Raw genomic sequence first — 19,720 nt, forward strand, 5'->3', positions numbered from 1 at the left:
GTCACAGTGGGCTCAAGGAAATAGTGATTTATATACTGCCGTTTTAATCAATTAATCTAGACAATAGTCAGCAGATTAATCGCTTATGAAAATAACTGTTTATTGCAGCCATGCACAATCAGAAGGTTGATGTCCTTGGTTAAAGTTTATGACTTGTCTACCTTTCGCTCCCTTGTACCTCTTAATTACAACAATGTAGAGCAACAAGGTGTCGTGGAGCGCTGCAGCTTTGAACAAGGCCTGTGTTTCTGGGAGGAAACACCTGGAGCTGAGTGGACGTTTCACACAGGAGAGGAGGTCTGGCCCAAACATGGGCCTCACAGGGATCACACCCAAAACTCTGCTGCAGGTATGAGACCCTCTGAACTGAGATGAGTCTGGAAAAACTAAATGTTTGCTTCTTCTGTCATACTTTAACTTCACATTGTAATGTCTGATTTCAATATACAGGCCATTATGCCATCCCTGGGACTCACCTGACTGAGAAGGGCCAGATGTCAGAGATTCTCTCCAAAACTTTACTACCAAGTTCTAACTGTACTGTGAGTATACGCATGTGCACGTAGCATGAGCCTAAATCTCCACATGGGTGGCTTAAATGTTATAGAAGTTTTTAGTTTTACTTATCTCAGCACAGCTCAAACAAAAATGTCTGCAAGGTTCTGAATATAACACTACTATGTGTATGTGTGTGTAGCTTTTATTATCCATTCTCACCTCTGAGTTGCACATTATTAACAAGTCTTACAGGTCGATCACAGTTCATGAGACTTCACATAACTCCACTGTGATGACTCTCGTGTCCGTGTAGGTGAGGTTCTTCTTCTTCAGCCTGGAGGATGCTGCAGCCACACTGACAGCCCAGTTCAGGACACAACAGTCTGGTAGCGACGACGTTGTTCTGTGGCGAAGGAAAAACTCACAGCAGAGTTACAGCTGGCAGAGAGCGGAGGTCACGTTCTCCTCCTCAGACAATAGCAAGGTCAGTGAAGACACAGACAGTTAATCAAATGACAGACGTGAGCTTCAGGCAACCAGGGCCGATTTATGAAAATGCTCTCAACAAACAGATAAAAGGAAGATTTTTTAAAGCTAAAGGTGTAGCTCATATATAGAAATACACAGTAAGTTAACACCAAGCTCTGCAAATTAAACATTTTAGCATCTTTTAGCTAGTTGCTTTGGTTTTACAACCCATAACTTTGCTGTTGTGTTTCACTCTCACCACTCTCATCAGTGTTGTTTAGCTGTGTGCTACCTGCTCAGCACTGAACAGTTACACACAGTTAGCAATTAGCTTGCAAACATAGAGGAGTCTGATATTTTCCTCAGGAGCTGGTGGAGACCAAACCCAAGCTTCAAGGAGAGTGAAAATGGGAGTTTGACTGGTCAGGTGGCCAGAAAACACGACTCCAAATAAATGCTAATGTTGCTCCATGTTTCGATGTGTAAATGAGCCGTTGTTTGCTAACAATTGGGCCAATTAAAATCAATAAATAGTGTTGATGATTATGGAGAAGGATGAAATCAGTATCATAACTTTGGCCGTGTACTCCGACACTATTATTCATCATCTTAGCAGAAGTTTTAAGTTAGCAACAAAGTCTGAATGTAGTTTTGTTTTGTTCCTCAGATTGTCTTCAGATACGAACAAGCTGATGGTCCCAGAGGACTCGTTGCACTGGACGACATCTCTTTCTCCAGGGAGTGTGTATTTGACCCTGACAACAACAAACTGCCTGACATATCTTCCACCTCCGCCCCACCTACGTCCTCAAACACACCCACATCTCCAGCCACGTCCTCGACCTCAGCTGCACCAACCAACCCCTGTCAGGTACTTTATATAACACACTCAAAAGATTTTGAAAAAATTCTGTTAAACAAAAAGTATTTCATTAAAAAACTCTGTAAACCTGTTGAAAATAATGCTCTCTTTTTTTTTGGCGATGCAGGGTAATGAGTTTTTCTGTTGGCGATCAGCTGATAAAGGTTGTATCCTGGCAGCCTTAAAGTGTGATTATCATCCAGACTGCCCCGAGGGGGAGGACGAGGATGACTGTGGTGAGCTGCGTGTGACATTCATTGATTTTATTTAATTCAACGTATATGTTGAATTATTAGTTAACCTTATTAGTTGTCAGAACAGCTGTTGTTATTCCACAACAGTTTTTATTTTCAACAAAATAAAAAAGAGAAATAAACAACAAAATGAAACCAAACTAGAATATGTGGAAAAACACCCAATCTGTCCCAAGTGATGCAAAAAATAATCCTGGATCCGACCCTTTATTTGGATCCACACAAAGAGTAAACAAAGTCTATTCTGGGTCAAGACCCATCCTCCATCCAAGTTTCGTGGAAAACCGTCCAGTAGTTTTTGTGTAATTCTGCAGAAAAAACAACCAACAACAAACAGACAGGGTTGAAAACACAACCTCCTTGGCGGAGGTAATGACTCAATTTATGAACAACATTAGCACAGCATACAGTAGAAGATGGAAAAAAGGAATAACCAATGAATATATACACACAACTGTATCATTCTGGTGTTATAATGTAGATGTGCAGATTAAAAGTCTGAAACTGAAAAGTCTGAAACTTTATATTAAATGTTAGGGTCCCAAAAACAAGATGATACACAAAAATACAGTGTTGGCTATTCTGTCCTACAAAGTAAAAAAAAAACATAGGAAGACTAGAATCTGACTTGTTGTCCTCTGTTTGATGCCAGAGAAGTGTATAATTTCTGAGAAAGAACATGTCAGATTTGCACTATAGGCTTCCTAGTAAACAGACACAAACATAAAACCGCACTGCAGTAGCTGCAGTCTGGTTGTGTAATCAGTGGCTTGTGCACTCTTTGTCACAGAGAGGCTGGACAGCTAAAACCACAAGAGAGCTGTATCAAATTAAAGCTGGCTCATGAGATCCTCAGCTCGCCCTGGCTTAAGCTAAAACTAAAACTAAAGCTGTTATTGTGAAAAAATATGACTTTGATGAACTGAGTTAATTAATTTGATCCGCATTACTATGAATCAGTCGTGCTAAAGCTTACTAGTTTAGCAGCTTTCAGTGAGGGCCATGTAAATTAATTGTCTGCCAAGGATGTTGTATTTTTGCCCGTGCTTGTTTGTTAGTTGCTTGGTTGGTTTGTCAGCAGGATTACACAAAAACTACAGAACAGATTGACATGAAACTTGGATGGATGATAGGTCTTGGCTCAGAATAGACCCCCTTAAGTTTTGGTGTGGATCAGGGTAAAAGGACAGATCCAGAAACATTGTGAAATAGGGTGTTTTGTGCATTTTTGTTAATTTCTCAGGGAATAATGGATCTTGATGAAAATAATCAGGCGTATTTAGGTGGCTGGTATCTACGAGTGAGTACAATTTGATGCAGATCCAAATAAAAATCTGGATCTAGCAAATTTAAATATGTTTTATTTGGTATTGGATCAGCTTTGATTGAATTTTAAAGGGACTGTTGGGCCTTGGTGGAGGTATGTACGCACTGTCATTCTAGTCATTGCAGTATATTTATTTCAACATAGATATTAATAGTAGGACAGACAGAAACAGCAAAACAGATACCTTTAAATCACCTAAAATAATAAAAACAAGGTTTATTTTCTTAAACAAAGTGGTTAAATTGACAGGGAATGGTAAAAGGCCGTGCAGTATCTGTATTTTTAGGTATTATGTAGGTTTTGGCAGTGATTTTGGGTGTAAAATGAGATAATAACCTTTATTTACTCAGGTAATCAGAATCTATTTTGCAAGGCAGGCTTAAGTGCAGCAGTAAAATAGCACAGATATAAGGCACAACTAATCAGATCCAATCACACGTAGAAGCAATAAAGGTTTTATGTCACCCAGTGGTGTGAGACTTTCAAGTTTTAATGACCTTTGTAATTCATTGTATCAAAATGGCGCAGAGTATTGTAGGGCAGTCTTCCAGGTTCAGTATACCTTTGCTCTGCTCTGATGATCAGCTGTTTTAAGAAGAGATGTGATACATGGAGGCAGTTTTCGTAAGAGATGAGACATCAAGATATCTCTGTGGTCCAGCACTAACATGATGGTCGGTTGCACGGGGGTTTTCCATTTTAATGTGTACAAATACTGTTTCTGTGTGTAGAGTTCATCCGCAGAGAGATCATGTTTTCATACGTTCATGTGTTTATTTTCTCTGCTGCGCAAAAAGCTTTTCTCAGAAACATGTGATTCATGAACCAACATTCACCTCCCTTTTTTCCCAGCAGTATTACTCATGTCTCGCCTATACTTTCAGGTCCATGCACATTTGAGAGTGGCCAGTGCCAATGGGCTGACACCAGTGATGGACAGAGCAGGTGGCAGAGACAAAAAGCCAGTAACGACACTGAGCCACCCACTGATCACACCACGGAAACAGGTGGAGAGTTTATTGACAAGAATTAAAGAGATAACATGTTAAATGGCCCTGAAATCATCCTAACTGCACTCTTCCCTCAGCAGTTGAATCTGCATGTTTAAGGGTTGTTGATGTAGGATATTTTACATCGTTCTCAGGCTACTACATGAGAGTAAATGTCAGTCAGGGGTCTAAACAGAGTGAAGCACGACTCCAGAGTCCCCCACTCTCCCCTTCATCTCCCTACTGCCAGATTCTGTAAGTGACATTAAAAGAAACACTTCTCTTATTAGCATCCAGAATCTCTGTTAAATATTTGGTTTGATACAAAGTTCAATATTTCAAGTATGAATTGCTCAATGCTCCCCAACGTCTCCTCTGTCTTTCTACCATGCAACTCTCTTCCCAATCCAACACTCTCCCCTTCTTCCTTCCTTCTTTCCTGAGCGCAGGTTTCACTTCCACATCAGCGCGGAGAGTGCTGGGTCACTCAGAGTGCTTATGCAGCAAGCTGAGGGGAGTGAAGCAATCCTGTGGTCACGCAGTCACAACACTGTCTCCCATTGGACCCCGGAGCAGCTGCCCGTAGGCCTGCACCAGCAGCCTTACAAGGTGTGTGCTCGAGTATCCACTGAACAGTTGAACAAATGCATATGAATCATGATGACAGGGACATACAGACAAATAAAAATAAATATTAAAGGGGCAATGTGTAGGATTTAATATTCCAAAAATTAACTGACATTATCAGCAGAGTATGAAAGATGTCCATGTACTGTGTTACCGAGATGTCTACTAAAGTTAGCATGCTAATGCCCGTCCTGTGTCCTAATACCACTTAGTACCGCAAGAGGCAAGAGTACGATAGGCCCTGTAGGTTTCAGCCGGGAGATGTAAGCGAGCGGCTGTTTCCCCTCATTTTACAAGCTCGTTTTTGCTTTTTAGTAATAAATGAACAAAATAAACTCACAAAATGTCAAGAAAATAAAAAATCTTACACCAATCAAATTTCTGTCTTTTTCTGAACTAACGACGTGCTTAACTGACTCGTTAACTCATCGTAAAACACACTTCATTCAAAATCAGCAGAAACAAAACTCACCGAAATAGTCTTGTTTTGTCTTTCCACAATCAAAACTGACTGTCGTGGTCCAGGCAGACTCCAGTCAGCTGATAGGACCACTTAGCTCCATGGCTAATGGAGCTAATTACCTAACGGCAGCTAGCTAGAGCCAAAACTAGCTCGTTGTTGAGTACTCTGGTGATCTGCTGCCCTCGATGAAATATTACAAATCTTCAACCTTCAAGCTTCAATATGCAACCAAGTGTGTATTGAAATGTACAATGTATTTATTATATCACTGTCACATCCTGGCTCACGAGGCAATGAGAAAGAGGAAGACACACAATTATCAAATGTTGAACAAAGTAAATAATTATGAAAAACAGGTGAAGCAAATACATGACAAAACAGAGAGGGAGTTTGGGGTGTGAATATCAGTAGTGTCAGTAGTGAGGATGTTCATGATCCTTCACCAGACCCTTCAAAATCATGAATGTTATCGTTTCTATTCTTAGGTTTGGTTCATCAGTAATGTGACTCAGATGGACGCTGCTGCTGGAGGTCACACTGTTGCTGTGGATGATATCTCCTTCCTGAACTGTGGAAAGTCCTACCAACCACCAGGTAAATAATCGTACATGTGAGTATGTTGGAAACGAATAGTAGCGGTATGCTTCATAAATTGTTTACCTTGTTAAAACCTACAGGAGAGAGTGTTTGAGGGGAAATTTGTCTAATCCTGAAATCCTCTTCCTCTCCCCAGCTCTGTCTGCCTGTGGCTGTACTTTTGAAGATGGTCTGTGTGTTTGGGTGCAGGGGGCTGAAGATGAGTTGATCTGGCTCAGCAGGTCTGGTCCAACAGAAACCCCCAACACAGGGCCTACAGGAGACCACACTACCGGCAAAGGTCACTCTTATTCTTATACAAATAACTAAATAGTGTTGTGCGTGACTGTAAAATCAGTCACTATTATTGCATCTCTTGAGAAATTCTCTTTGAGCAAACAGTGACAGCTGTCACTGAGGCCAGACAAGTGACCATTACTGGGAATTTACCCTCACATTACCACAAGTAGACAGGAGTCATAAACAGAAAACTGACTCAGTAGTGTCAGTTACAGTCACACAAGTCATACCAGACCAACATTTTATTCCACTCTCACAACATTTCACCAAGAATTGCAATACCTGCTTCCAATTGAGAAATCGGTTGTGGTTAGTCAGGTCCGGAAATGATAATAGGTTCTGATATGCATATTTTAGATTATGGAAAATGTCTTTGCAATGACCTACAACCACCCTATGTATATCTATGGTCCTGGTAGCACCTATGTACTTAAGCATGCACTTCGCAACAAAGAAAGTAATGTCTTTTATTTATTTTACAGTATTTTATATAACTGCTCCCATAACGATGTTGGAAACTTGGAATCTTGTTGGCAGCACACAGCTTATGTATTTCCATATTTATGACATTTAACATCGAACACTGAATGTGTTAAAATTACGTCTTCAAGGAGACTACTGTACATTTGGCCAACCAGTGCATATGACATTAATCAATATGGTCTCTCTCTCAACATACAAATGAACAAATCATCAAAAATATAACACAGATTTGTGTTTTGTGACATGCTGATATTGTAACCTTATTTCAGCTGGTTGAAAAAAGGGTGAAAAGACATTTTGGACATTCAGAGAGTTGGGACTTGATAATGTGAAGTTGAATCTGAAGTGAAAGTTGTGAATCACAGCTTGTTGATATACTACATATACTTAGTCAAAAGTCAGAAAGGTATAAACCTTCTGTTTGTGTTGTTTCACAGGGAAGTACCTTTACATCGAGAGCTCCCCACCAAGTGTTAAAGGAAGTATGGCCCAACTGAAGTCTCCACTGCTGCCACCTGCTGGTGAACACGGATACTGTTTCACATTTTGGAATCACATGTTCGGGGCGACCGTGGGCTCTTTGAGGATGCTCCTTCAAACAGCTGATCCCTTCAAGAAAACTCTGGTAAAACAAGCATAGAATTACTTTATTCTTTGTTTCACCATGCAAGGAGATAACAGAGGTTAGACAAGGCCACAGTTTTTTCATGTATGTGTTTAAGTCTGTGTCCATTACTTCCCTTTACTGTTAGAACAACGGCTTTGAGGTTGATTGAGAAATATTTCTGACCGTTCCCGCTGAGTTTTCTCTCTGTTATTATACTTTTCACATAGTTGTGAAATGCCGATTGCAAAATAAGCACTAATGCATCGTATACTGAGTGCAAGCTGCACAGTTTCAGCGCGTACCATGGTGTTGCAAAAACTTCCTCACATCCTCATTGTGACCAGTGAATCAGCCTCCTGTCTTTCCTGTAGGTGTGGCAAAAATCAGGAAATCAAGGGGATGAGTGGCAGCGGGTGCAGATCCACGTGACCTTGCAGGAAGTCCACCAAGTGATTGTGGAGGCTACAGTTGGGGGAGAGGCCGGAGACATAGCCATCGATGACATCTCATTCATCAGTGGACCATGTCCTGCTTCTGGTAATAAGACTGAAACGGGAGGGAATCACGAGGCGTTGACTGTGTTGAGATTTTCTAGTGCTTTGTTGACTATTTTGAAGTGACTCAATATGAAATCAGTTTGCAAGGGAAAGATTGACTGGAAACATAAGAAAAAGAGAGCGGAAAGGCACATTTTCGAGAACTAATGTCTCCTCCCAGTGAGTTGTATCCTCTCAAACAAGTCTTCCTCCATTTCTCGCTCTAATAAGCTCTAATCTCCCCCCTCCCGCGATCAAACCATGAGCCAAAGGGACATCTTGATAAATGTTGTCCTACATTTAAAGGACAAGTCTTTCTTATTGTCCAAAAGCACATGAATGGTCCAAAACCACCATTGAATTAATACTATTAACATGTATTGTCTGTATGACCCAATCATATATAATAATAGCTTTATTTATATAGCACCTTTCAAAACATACTTATAAATTGCTTTAAAAACAAGATAGACAGTAAAAATCAAACAAGGGACCCTTAGTGCAAAAGACCGGTGACCTTTTGTGACGAGGAGGGACACGGCAGAGGATCTAAGGTTACGCACAGGCTCACAGGGAACCAGTAGGTCAGAAATATATTTAGGGCTCAAACCGTGCAGAACTTTACAAGTTAGCAATAAAATCTTTAAATCTGCTCCAAAAGTGACAGACAACCGATGATGATGTGTGCTCTTGTTTTTCAGTAAACATTTTCAACAACTAGGAGGCGAGAGATGGCTCTCTGACTAAGACCAGAATAAAAGTGTTGCAGTAATCTAAGAGTGATGGAGCAAAAGCATGAATGAGTATTTCAGGGTCTGCTTCGACTTTATTTTGAGACGGTCCTTAGCTGAAGAAAGCAGAGTTGGACAACTTGTGCTATTTTGTTCTCAAAAGAAAGGTTTGACTCAAAAATCACACCTAGGTCATGATCAGAGGTGGATATCTTATCCTCTGTGTCTTGAGAGCTCCACTGCTCTTATAAACTGTTAAAAACGCATTAGTACACACTATTGCACTGTGTGACATTTGCCCTTATTATGAGGAACTGTTGCAGCCATGACCATGTGAGGATTGTTTGTTCAGTTTTTGTAATTCTCTTTTTGAACACCCGGTGGTGTCTGAGTGCAGGGAGGCATACAGGCACGGCCAAACCCACCAGGACAAATGGAGGTGACTGGGAGGGGGATGAACCCAGTAATTGATCTGATGTCCAAACTACTTTTTAATCAGTCTGGTAGTCACTTAGTATCTTTAAGTCACCAAATCAATAGTCACCTCAGGAACACTTGGTGGTTTTGGTCTTTTCATGGGATTTGTTGACAGCAAGAAAAATATAAAATAATGTCAAAAATGTGAAGAAGAAACTGTCTTACAACATGTTTTTAGTTATGCTTTCAAAAACATCATCCTGCAGATATGTGTGACTTTGAGGAGGGGACCTGTGACTGGCAGCAGCAGACCACCGATGACTTTGACTGGGTCAGACAGTCGGGCTCCACCTTAAACCCCAACACCGGGCCAGACAGCGACCACACCACCAACACACCCACGGGCCATTACTACTTCCTGTCCTCCTCTACTACAGACCGCGCCGGACAGAGGGCTGAAATGTTTTCACCATTGTACCCTGCAGGTGAGACAGTCCTGTGTGAAATATTTGTCTAAATGCGAACAAAACTAAGTTGTGCTGTGCTGCAGTACGTTCTTTCAGTCAAGGAGTCACATTTTCTTTCCTACGGCCCTTCAGTCAGAGGAGCTTGTGTGCAGCTGTGGTACCACATGTATGGCGAAGGAATGGGGACGCTGAACGTTTACCAGCAGAGTGAAGACGGGAAGAAAGCTCTGATTTTCTCTCAGACGGGAGACCAGGGCCGGCTGTGGAGGTTCGCTCAGGCTTCACTTCTGCCCCGGGTTCAGTCTTACAGGGTGAGTCACAAAGATCCACCTGACACAGTCTGATAATACTGAGTCGTTCTAGTGAAAAGACATAATGATATTACATATATTAAAAAAACATTCATTTAAACAAATAATAAGTCAAAGTAGATATCAGTTAGTTAAAAATGTCTCTGTTCCTTTTGACAATCATGGATTTGATTGCTTTGAGTCTAAAGCTGTGTCAGAAGATTAGAATGACAGTAAGATGACCTCTAAAACTCATTTCAACTATGAGACTGATTTTAAACATGTATTAACATTCAGTTTCCATCGTTACACCCTCTGTGTTTCAGATAGTGGTTGAAGGTGTGAAGTCCGGCCCCACTCATTCAGGAGACATGGCCTTTGATGACATTCAGCTGACAGGCGCTCAGTGTCCTTCTCCTGGACATTGTGACTTTGAGACCAACATGTGTAGCTGGAGCAACCTGGGAGAGGTCGACCAGGAGGACTGGCTCCGCGGCAGAGGAGCCTCCACAAATCCCAACACCGGCCCCAGTGTTGATCACACCACTAACTCAACACATGGTAATACTATGTCTATTTAACTCTGAAGAGGATCGATGTGAGTGTTTGGAAACTCACAGAAACTTCATGCCACTGATTTCATCGCGCATCGAAACTATGGCCTACAAATCACTAACACACCCAGTGACACCGTCAACAATCTAAGTCTTTTTGTTTCGCAGATTCAAAACGTAGCTATTAAACAAATACAAAACATATTTGTAACACATCAAGTGCAAAAAATATATCCTACGAAGACAGATATCACGTGACTTTTGGCACAATCTTTGTGATTCTGTGCTCAGGACTGGACTTGTCCTAAATGTTCTGAGTAGTTCGGCATCCATCGCAGCAGATGGCGCTATGAGTTCATTTAAATGCGCTGGGAGACAGAAGAGCAGACCAGGGCAGATTAAACACCCCAAACCACAGTTGGATTTCACAGCTAAAACAATTATTTGATTAATCAATTGGCAACAATTTTGATAATCATTTTAGTTATTTTTTCAAAAACATGTCACAGTTCCAGATTCAAAAATGTGAAGATTTGCACCTTTCTTTTTAACTGTCTAATATTTTTAATACATTTGAGGATTGGACTATTGGTTGTACAAAACTGGCATTGGTGTCACTTTCAGCTCTGGAATCTGGAAATGATGTGAACCTATCGTGGAGATGTTAGTAAATGAAACATTTTGCACTACTACCTATATTGCACATATTGCACATCCAGTGATGATAGAATAGAATATAGAATAGAATATACGTTATTGTCCCCTATGGGAAATTTGTCATGGACTCAAAGTGCATAGTGCATAGTAGTAGCTGCCCTTACAGACAATAAATACACATAAGCTATTGAAGCTATTGCACAATCCCTGCAATCATTTTGTGACCGTTGAGTTTACACCTGGGCGCTCTATATTGTTTGCCAGAGGGCAAAAGCTCATACTCGGCGTGGAGAATGCATGTTCGCGATGGGTCTGCCATTATCTTCTGTGCTTGCCTGAGTACAGACTGCTCATATATTGACTGGACAGACGGGTGTTTGTTCTTTCCCATGATATTCATGGCAGGCTCTTCCAGACGGCCAAGCTTGATTATTATCTGTACAAACAAGTCTAGCTGGATTTGTCGTGAGTAGTAGGTTAGAAATGTAAAGGTTTGTAGGTTTAGTGCAGCACACCAGCTGTGTAAAGTGAAGTTGACTATATCAAAATTTGGATATTATGTATATATATATATATATATATACATGTACATATAATTTATTTTGTCATTATTCACTACCACGTTTCCACCAGGTTACTATCTATACGTAGACAACTCTGTTGGTGAGTGGGGAGACATGTCCTTCCTCATCAGTGATGTCTTCCAGCCGTCCACTAGAGGTTACTGTCTGAGGTTCTGGTACCACATGTATGGCGATCATATCGGGACTCTCAGAGTTTACATCAATGACAGGTAACTATCTGTTAACGCCTGAAGAGAAGCTGTTCTCGTAACATTTGCAATACCTCAATTCAAATGTGTGCTCTCTCTTAGAAAAATGCACGCAGGAGGCTACGAAGACGGGGATCTGAAGTGGATTGAGACGGGAGACAAGGGAGACAAGTGGCAGGAGGCCAATTTGGCTATTAAACACCAAGAGGCCTTCTGGGTAATAATGAGCTTATGATGGATATTATCAGAATAAGCTTTAACATCCTGCATCTTTCTGATAAAATGTAAATAAACAGTTATATATAGTGGAGTAAGAGCAAATGGCAGTCACATAAAAGACGATAAATTGTATACCTTCATTAACACATTAACCAATAACAGCAGTGTTCATTCATGTTTTCTTCTGAATTTTCTGATCGCTGTGCTGAATTTAAACTCTCTTTTTGTCACAGTTTGTGTTCGTGTATCAGAGGGGGATGAATCCAGCTGGGGACGTTGCTCTTGATGACATCACCGTCACCCCTGGTGGCTGCTACTCAGAGCCTCCTATTGACCCTCCTGATAGCGATCATGGTAACCTGAAAGCATCCCTAAGCTACTTCACCTGAGCAGACAATCATTCTTTAGAAAGAATCAGGCTTAGCTTCATATGCTTTGGGACAGATATGTGTACTTTATTAACTACAGTTGAACTATATTTTACAAAAATTGCCATGCAATCTGTATTAGTAACTGAATAGATTTCATAGTAATCTGACCAAACCCTGATAATGAAGCTCTATGGCACAGAACAATAAGATAAATCAGGCTTTGAATACAGGGGCAGTACTTGTAGAGGGATAAAATTGTTGTTTGTTTTGGTCTTTTCATAGTCTTACCCTTTCATAAATGTTAAAATTGGAACAACCTAATCAGTTCATTCCTTATGCAAGTGCTCAAAAGTGAAGGGATTTTTAAGCCTCAGTGCAAGTGGGAAGTGTAATGTACAAATATATGCATGTTGGAAAGGTGTCAAAAGTTGTGCTCTCTCATGTTTCTCTGTCTCTGCAGACATGTTGTCTGTAGGTCTGGCGGTTGCTCTCACTCTGCTGGCGGGAGTCATCATCTCCAGCGTCCTCTTTATGCTGAACAGGAGGCGTAATACAATGTACACAGTTAATTAAATATATTAACAATTTACATGATGTCCATATAAACACTGAAGAAAGTTTATTTATCTGTTCTGCTTGTGTGTCTTTTTAGGACTCAACTTTTTAACAGTGATGCAAATAACGAGAGCTCTGCGTTTGACCTCTTTGACTGCAAAATAGATGTAAGTAAGCAAAATTTGGTCACATTACGTCTTGTTCTGCCTTCACAGATCACAGATTATTAAAATATGTGATTTCCTCTCAGGGCACACAACATGGAACTCAATCTGACTTTTCCTTCTTCAACATTCTGTATGATCCATCACGACCTGACTCTGACAACACCAGAGTGTCATCTGATGCTTAGTCCAGATTAATAACTACAATGAAAGAATTAAACTATAAACACTATTTGTAAATGATGTCTGTCTTCTGGAGGTATTTGATTTACATTCAGATTGTTTTTATGAGATGAAATACTGGTGTTAGTGTGGCATTTTAAGAAAATGGATCAGATGATATAATGGCAGTGAGCCTTCAGTTTTGATAATGACTTCTGGTTTATTAATTATCAAGAAATACTCATTGCTTACCTGCAGATATGGCCAAAGAGAGCAACGAACCCTGGTGTGCTATTTTTTTTATAAAAATGGAATATAACAAACACCCTGTAGTGACTTGTTTTATGTTGTCGTTGATGTACGTAGAATCAGCAGAACCAGAACTGTGTTTTTATCTGAATGCATTATGTTTATTAAGTGTACATTACATCATTTAATTTGTCATATTTTTTAAATGAAGCAAACAAAATTAAATAATTTTACAGCAAATGACCAACTCTACCTGATGGGTTATCAGTTATTAGAAAAATGCTAAAAGACTAAATATGTGCCGATGAAGCTTAAAAACCTCAATTATTTTTCCATTATTGTATTATATTCTCTTTATTTATTTTTAATCTCCTGTGCCAGTATGTACAATATTTGTATAAATTGTAAAATTGTAATAATGTGAGGTAGTTTGAAAAGCATCATTGTATTAGCTCCATTGCTCCAAACTTTATATGTTTTGTATGGAAAATCTTTGTAACTCGCAAAGTGCCAACTGCTCATATGTTGCTCAAGGAAGCTTCGAGGTGCAGCCGGGGGAGCCGGGGATTCAAACCAGCAACCTTCCGATTGCTGGATGACCACCTCCTTACAACCACCTCCTGAGTTACAGCCGACCCTTAGTAGAGTAAAGTGCCACAAAAAGAAAATATTTTCTATCTAAGTAGGCCTACAATGTCATCTGACAAAGTGCAGTGTAAGAGCCACATGTGTAAGTGTCTGTATAATCTTGGATTTGGTTTGTATGTGCACACTGCTTGGGAACTTGGCTAGTGGAAGCGTCAGTATATTGATATTTATTTTTTTCTGGTCTTTGTTTGTGTGGTGGGGTATACTCCCCTAGTACATAGCAAGGTGTAGTGCTGGTGAATGCAGCCTTGACTCTACTCCTCCCCCAACAAACTATAAGGCACCTGTGCACCATTGTTCTGCCTCTGCTTCCTGCTCTCTGTCTCTGCCATGGCTGGCAGTGTTTGGTGTCCCAGGTATGCTGGAAAAACCCTTTTCTTTAAACGCATATTCCCACCTGACATGTGTATTATATATTTTGCTGTGAGGTTTGCTGTGCTGCACCGAAGGTGAGTAGTGGTAGCACCCCTGGACACTGCCTCTGTGTAGTCTGCCGCTCCACATATGGCCTCGGCTTAGTTTTCCTTTTTCATAGTCGTGGATGGACCGACTTTTAATACAATTACACTGATCTTCTTTTTAATATTTCACATTGAGGCCTTTTTAAAAGATTGTAATAAAAGTTATTTATATTCACCGTACTTTTTTGAAGAGTTTTTTATTTGCTCATTAACCCTTTCTTTCCCCCTCAGCTGTTCGAACCCCTGCCTGTTTACATTGATTATTTTGATTATTGTTTAAAATAAAACCCTTAATTTACTTTATAACTCATGTCTCTGCCAAGTCAATAATGCGCCTGTGTCCTTTTCTATTTCCCAACCAATCTCAGAGGTTCAAATACTGTATTTCTTGGGGTTGCAAGTCTCCAGGTGGCGTTGTTCGGCTTCCCCCTGAATTTCACCCCCTTAGTGGCCCTCGCCGCATAATCAAGTAACATTACTTTAAAGGTGCACTGTGTAGTTCTGCAAAATAAATGTTACTCAGAAGAGAAAGATCAAACAAAGAACAAGAACAAATTAATTAAACAAACTGAGTAAACTGAATATATAAACTGACCTTAAAAGACACCACAATTTCATACTGTTTTACTTTGTTTATGTTTGGCAGACCCTGCCACCTTTCTAGCTTCAAACAGTGTTCTGAGGACCTTAACAGTTTGTTTATTCAGTTATGAAGAAAAAAATATTTCTGAGTTTGTCTTATTACCTCATAAATAGAGTTTGATTTTCTTCTCAGGAACTACATAGTGCCCCTTTAAGATAAAATAATACAAATCTTATTGATATTTTTCTCTAGCCTTTATTCGCATGTTTGGTATTGAGGTAATCCAAAAGTAATGGAGAGTAATCAAGTAACATTACTTTTTTTTTACTGACTACATTTTTTAACCTACCCAACCCTGCCACACGTCACAGAAAAGGGAGTAAATGTACTTGGGTTACATTCCACAACTGCTACAGTGTAGGTGGACTAAACCATGTGTCCCATATGTAGGGGGTCGTGGGTTATGAGAGGCTTTACTGTGTTTCTTAAAATAAAGAAATGGTCTCTCAACACTATTTATTTAACCCACACTAAGAGTTAACTTACACTGCTGATAACGTAAAAAAATCAAATTACATAAAAGCAAACTTTCAGTTCCAGACTTTTTACAGCCCTCCCCCTTGTGATGCACTTCCAGTAGTCCCCTCAGTCCAACGCCCCTTGCTATCGTCCTGTTTGTTTAGCCGCATTAAGCTATTAAAAAGCACTTTATTTTTCCCTATCTCACGTTGTTCTCTCTCAGATAAGCTTCAGCACACATCCATAAAAGCAGAAATAAAAAACAGACATCGCTTTAAACTGGACGGGCCCTCTCAGCCACGTGAGACCCGTTACACTGGCATCACTGAACTAGCCAATCCCGTCGCGTGAAGCTGTACAGAGAGCTCGTGCTCCAGGAATCAGTGTCAGAGAGGGAGGACTGCTCGGCGAGAACAATGGGAGTACAAGTCGACACTCTAAAACCTGGAGATGGTGAGGATTTTATCAATCAAGTGGCTTGTTACCTGAAGTACGCATCATTTTTTTTATCGTACATTTGTTTTTAACAGACTTTTTTTTTTACTTCTTCCAGGAAGGACTTTTCCGAAGAGAGGACAGAATGTGAAGGTGCACTACGTTGGTGAGACACAACGTTTATTTCATTGCTGACTGGTCAAAGGTTATGAATTAATCCACTTTAATCTGAAACGGGAAACACTACACGTTCGAATATAAATAGTCGATTTTAAATTGAATCGTGGAGAAATGGTGTAGTTTCACATTTTGGAAATACCGTATCGTCGCTTTCTTGTGGGGAGACGGAAACGTGAAACTACGGCATGTAACGGTTCGCTTAGCTAGCTTAGCTAGCATAAAGACTGAATGCGGGGGCTCTGTCGAGTGGTGTTAAAATCTGCTCACCAGCAGCCCCTTTGCTCTCCAATAAGGACGGCATATCTCATTCATTACATCGAAGTGTAAAAATATCAATTGGCTAGGCTATGCTAGCGGTTTCCTGTTAGTTCCACTCCTTGTGCTAGGCTAAGCTAACCGTTCCCTGGCTGTAGCTTCATATTGAATGTATGACGTTAAGGAGGAGTCACCATGCTTCCTGCACGCACGCACTGGCTCATGTTTTTAATATTCAATCACGTTGTGTTTTAAAATCCTACGAAAACACCTAAGATAAGTCTTAACGCTCTCTGGCTGTGTTGGATCTCCGCAGATGCTAACAAGTTTTCGTTCTTGTTGCTGCTGTTGAACAGGCACGCTGACAAATGGAAGTAAGTTCGACTCCTCCAGGGACCGGGGAACTCCCTTCGAGTTCCAGATTGGACTGGGTCAAGTAATTCGTGCTTGGGATGAAGGTGTAATGCAGGTATGGAAAGGAAGTATAAAGAGGCTCCCTTTTATGATGAGTTAACTCATCCACTTTTCACCCTGTGAAAAGGGACTGGGCACTATGGCCCAAAATGAAATCCTTTTTCGTTTAACTGCTTAATGTTCCTGGATAAAAGCAACATTGAAGTGTCAAATGTTTTGGGTCTTAATTTGCAAGACAGCTGTGCTGGATAAATGAAATGCCTGCACCACGTGTATGGTCATCATGCACATATATAAAAAGAATACAAGTTATCCCATACAGCATGTGGACTGCCAGTACCAGGTGCTTCAACTAGGTAGAGCACTGACATTGATATATTTGAAATCAGTTTGAGCACAGATGGAGTAGAACAGTCAGCTCATAGTCGTCTGCTAATGTTGTTTGTGCTTTGACATCAGCCTGATGCCTGTAGACAGCTGGCTGGCTAGCTCATGAGCACTGTAGCACTGTTGTGACTTCTAACGGCTGTTGGAGTCAGCGATCCTCTACATTACTTTTTGCAATAACTGGAATTTCACATTTTAGACATTTTACGCATGGTGCATAAACATGAGTTTGAATTAAGCCAGCTATTTTGATGTATCACCCAGCTCTACTGTGAAGACAATTGTATAATGTCTTCTGTGGCTCTGCATGTGCTCTCCAAAGTCTGTAAAAATATCCTCTGATATCATCAGGATTATCTCAGCTTGGCCTCAATGGCTTCAAATTTGTAGGAGCGTATGTAAAAGTGTTGGCAGAAGTTTGAAAGTTGTAAGCATTTACCAGGCAAGAAGGGTCTAACAAATCTTGCTATTAATTTGCATTCTGGGAAATGTAGGATCCAGGGTATTTCATTAGTTTGAGCCATGCCAGGGAATTGACGTTAACAGTCTCCAAACTTTATGCAAGGGCATTACTAAGTCACAGGAGTAACCCTTTAACAGAGATACCCGAAATGCAGATCAGCCATTCAAATATTAAAACCATATTTTTAACTTCCTTTACAGATGAGCCTTGGCCAGGTTGCCCGGCTGACCTGCTCGCCGGACTATGCGTATGGCGCTAGAGGATTCCCACCCGTCATCCCAGCAAATGCCACTCTCATCTTTGAAGTGGAGCTGCTCGGTTGCTGAGTGTTTTTAAGTTGAAGGTTGCTCTTCAGAGTTTCTCATTCCACCCACACCCGGACACAAATAACTGTTTAATTAAAGGTGCTATCAGAAGCATTTATAATCAGGAATAAATTGTTGTAGAAAGAATGCTGATGTCTTGGTATGATTTAGACAAATGTTAAACATATGAGACCATAATAATGCAACTGGTATTATTGTTGCTAAGATGAAACTTTGATCTAAAAACTGTAAACGAATAGTACAGAGCTTTGGGAAATGTGCTTATTTCCTTCAGGATTTATGTGGCCTATATTCTTACATGTGTCTGATAAATGTTAGGTAGCACAGCAGATGCATAATGGAATACGAGCAAATAACACAGGGACATCAGAAAGACTTGTGTGCTGTTCTTAATTTGTGTGCCATTAAAGAATCTTAACAGAATTGCCACCAAATCTGAACCAGTGGCACCAAACCTGCAAACTCTTGTCGGTTCATAAATGTCTCCAGCATTAAAAAGAAAATGTAATGATTTTTGATATAGAAAAATGTAAATGAAACACCTTTTAATGAAGAGCTTATTTGTGTTTTCTAGCCTGAATTTCACCCTTAAGTAGATGAATTGAGTTGACAGCTTGATACTTAGACACAATGTAAAACACATTTGTTTGAAAACAATGTCTTATGACTTAAATTAATTTTTCAACCCTATTTGTGTTGCCATTTATAGTGTGAGGAATAGATTTTGAATCCCGTCCCTTGTAATATACTCTTGGGTCTTTGTAAAGGCCTCAAGTGTCCTTGTTTGATGGCATCATGCTTCACATAATTTTTGGTAATGTTTTTTTTCTTCATTGTGCCATTCTTTGGGAATTGTCTTACCCGTGGGTATTGCATTAAAAAGAAATTATACAATATTTTTGCATCATTCGTTTTCATGATTTAGAACAATTAGTTGTGATAACTAACAGCCATACACATCAGAGAGTTCTTCTCAGGGTGGATCTAAACACAAATCATGTTGTGAAATTTTAAAGATAGATCTTTTAGAATGATCAAATTTCTTTCCAGGAAGTCCTACTGGCTTATCAGTCATTGATGTGTCTGAACTAAAACTATGAAGTGTTTTTGTTGTCCTGGCAGACTAGCAGGGGTTCTTGCCTTTCAGTATTGACCTTCAAAGGATTGCTACATGGCTTTAGGAATGTTTTCATGTACACGGTATTGTTGTCAAACTGGATTCTGCTCTGTGGGTTTAGGTAAAGGTTTAATCTGCAGTCATCTGCACCAGTTATATAACATAGCATGATACTCCATTTCAAGTGAAAATCCTGAATCGAAAGTGTTAGTCACATTTTCCGGATGCTGTCAGTTGAGTAATACTATTATATAATCACATTATTGTTACTTATGCATTAGTGTTGTAGCTTTAAATAAGGCTACAACTAGTGATTATTTTTCCTTATGGATTA

General features: G+C 40.1%; 2 protein-coding genes across 2 annotated transcripts; both read left to right on the forward strand.

The window, feature by feature from the left end:
* Positions 1–4,561: 4,561 nt before the first annotated feature.
* Positions 4,562–13,714, forward strand: LOC311266052 (MAM and LDL-receptor class A domain-containing protein 1; the record flags this gene model as incomplete). Its single annotated transcript, XM_084368236.1, has 15 exons — positions 4,562–4,653; positions 4,848–5,007; positions 5,974–6,082; positions 6,222–6,365; positions 7,285–7,472; positions 7,826–7,991; positions 9,405–9,623; positions 9,738–9,916; positions 10,222–10,456; positions 11,740–11,899; positions 11,981–12,095; positions 12,331–12,451; positions 12,929–13,025; positions 13,121–13,190; positions 13,274–13,714. 15 exons carry the CDS (start codon positions 4,562–4,564, stop codon positions 13,373–13,375), a joined length of 2,157 nt encoding a protein of 718 aa, XP_084224362.1. The 3' UTR covers positions 13,376–13,714.
* A 2,282-nt stretch (positions 13,715–15,996) lies between these two features.
* Positions 15,997–19,165, forward strand: LOC311266758 (uncharacterized protein). Its single transcript, XM_084369287.1, has 4 exons — positions 15,997–16,262; positions 16,363–16,410; positions 17,036–17,148; positions 18,144–19,165. The coding sequence occupies exons 1-4, from the start codon at positions 16,226–16,228 to the stop codon at positions 18,267–18,269; spliced, it is 324 nt and encodes a 107-aa protein (XP_084225413.1). The 5' UTR covers positions 15,997–16,225; the 3' UTR covers positions 18,270–19,165.
* Positions 19,166–19,720: the final 555 nt, after the last annotated feature.

This window comes from Pagrus pagrus, assembly GCF_965226575.1.
Source record: "Pagrus pagrus genome assembly, chromosome: 12".
Classification (NCBI taxonomy): Eukaryota; Metazoa; Chordata; class Actinopteri; order Spariformes; family Sparidae; genus Pagrus; species Pagrus pagrus.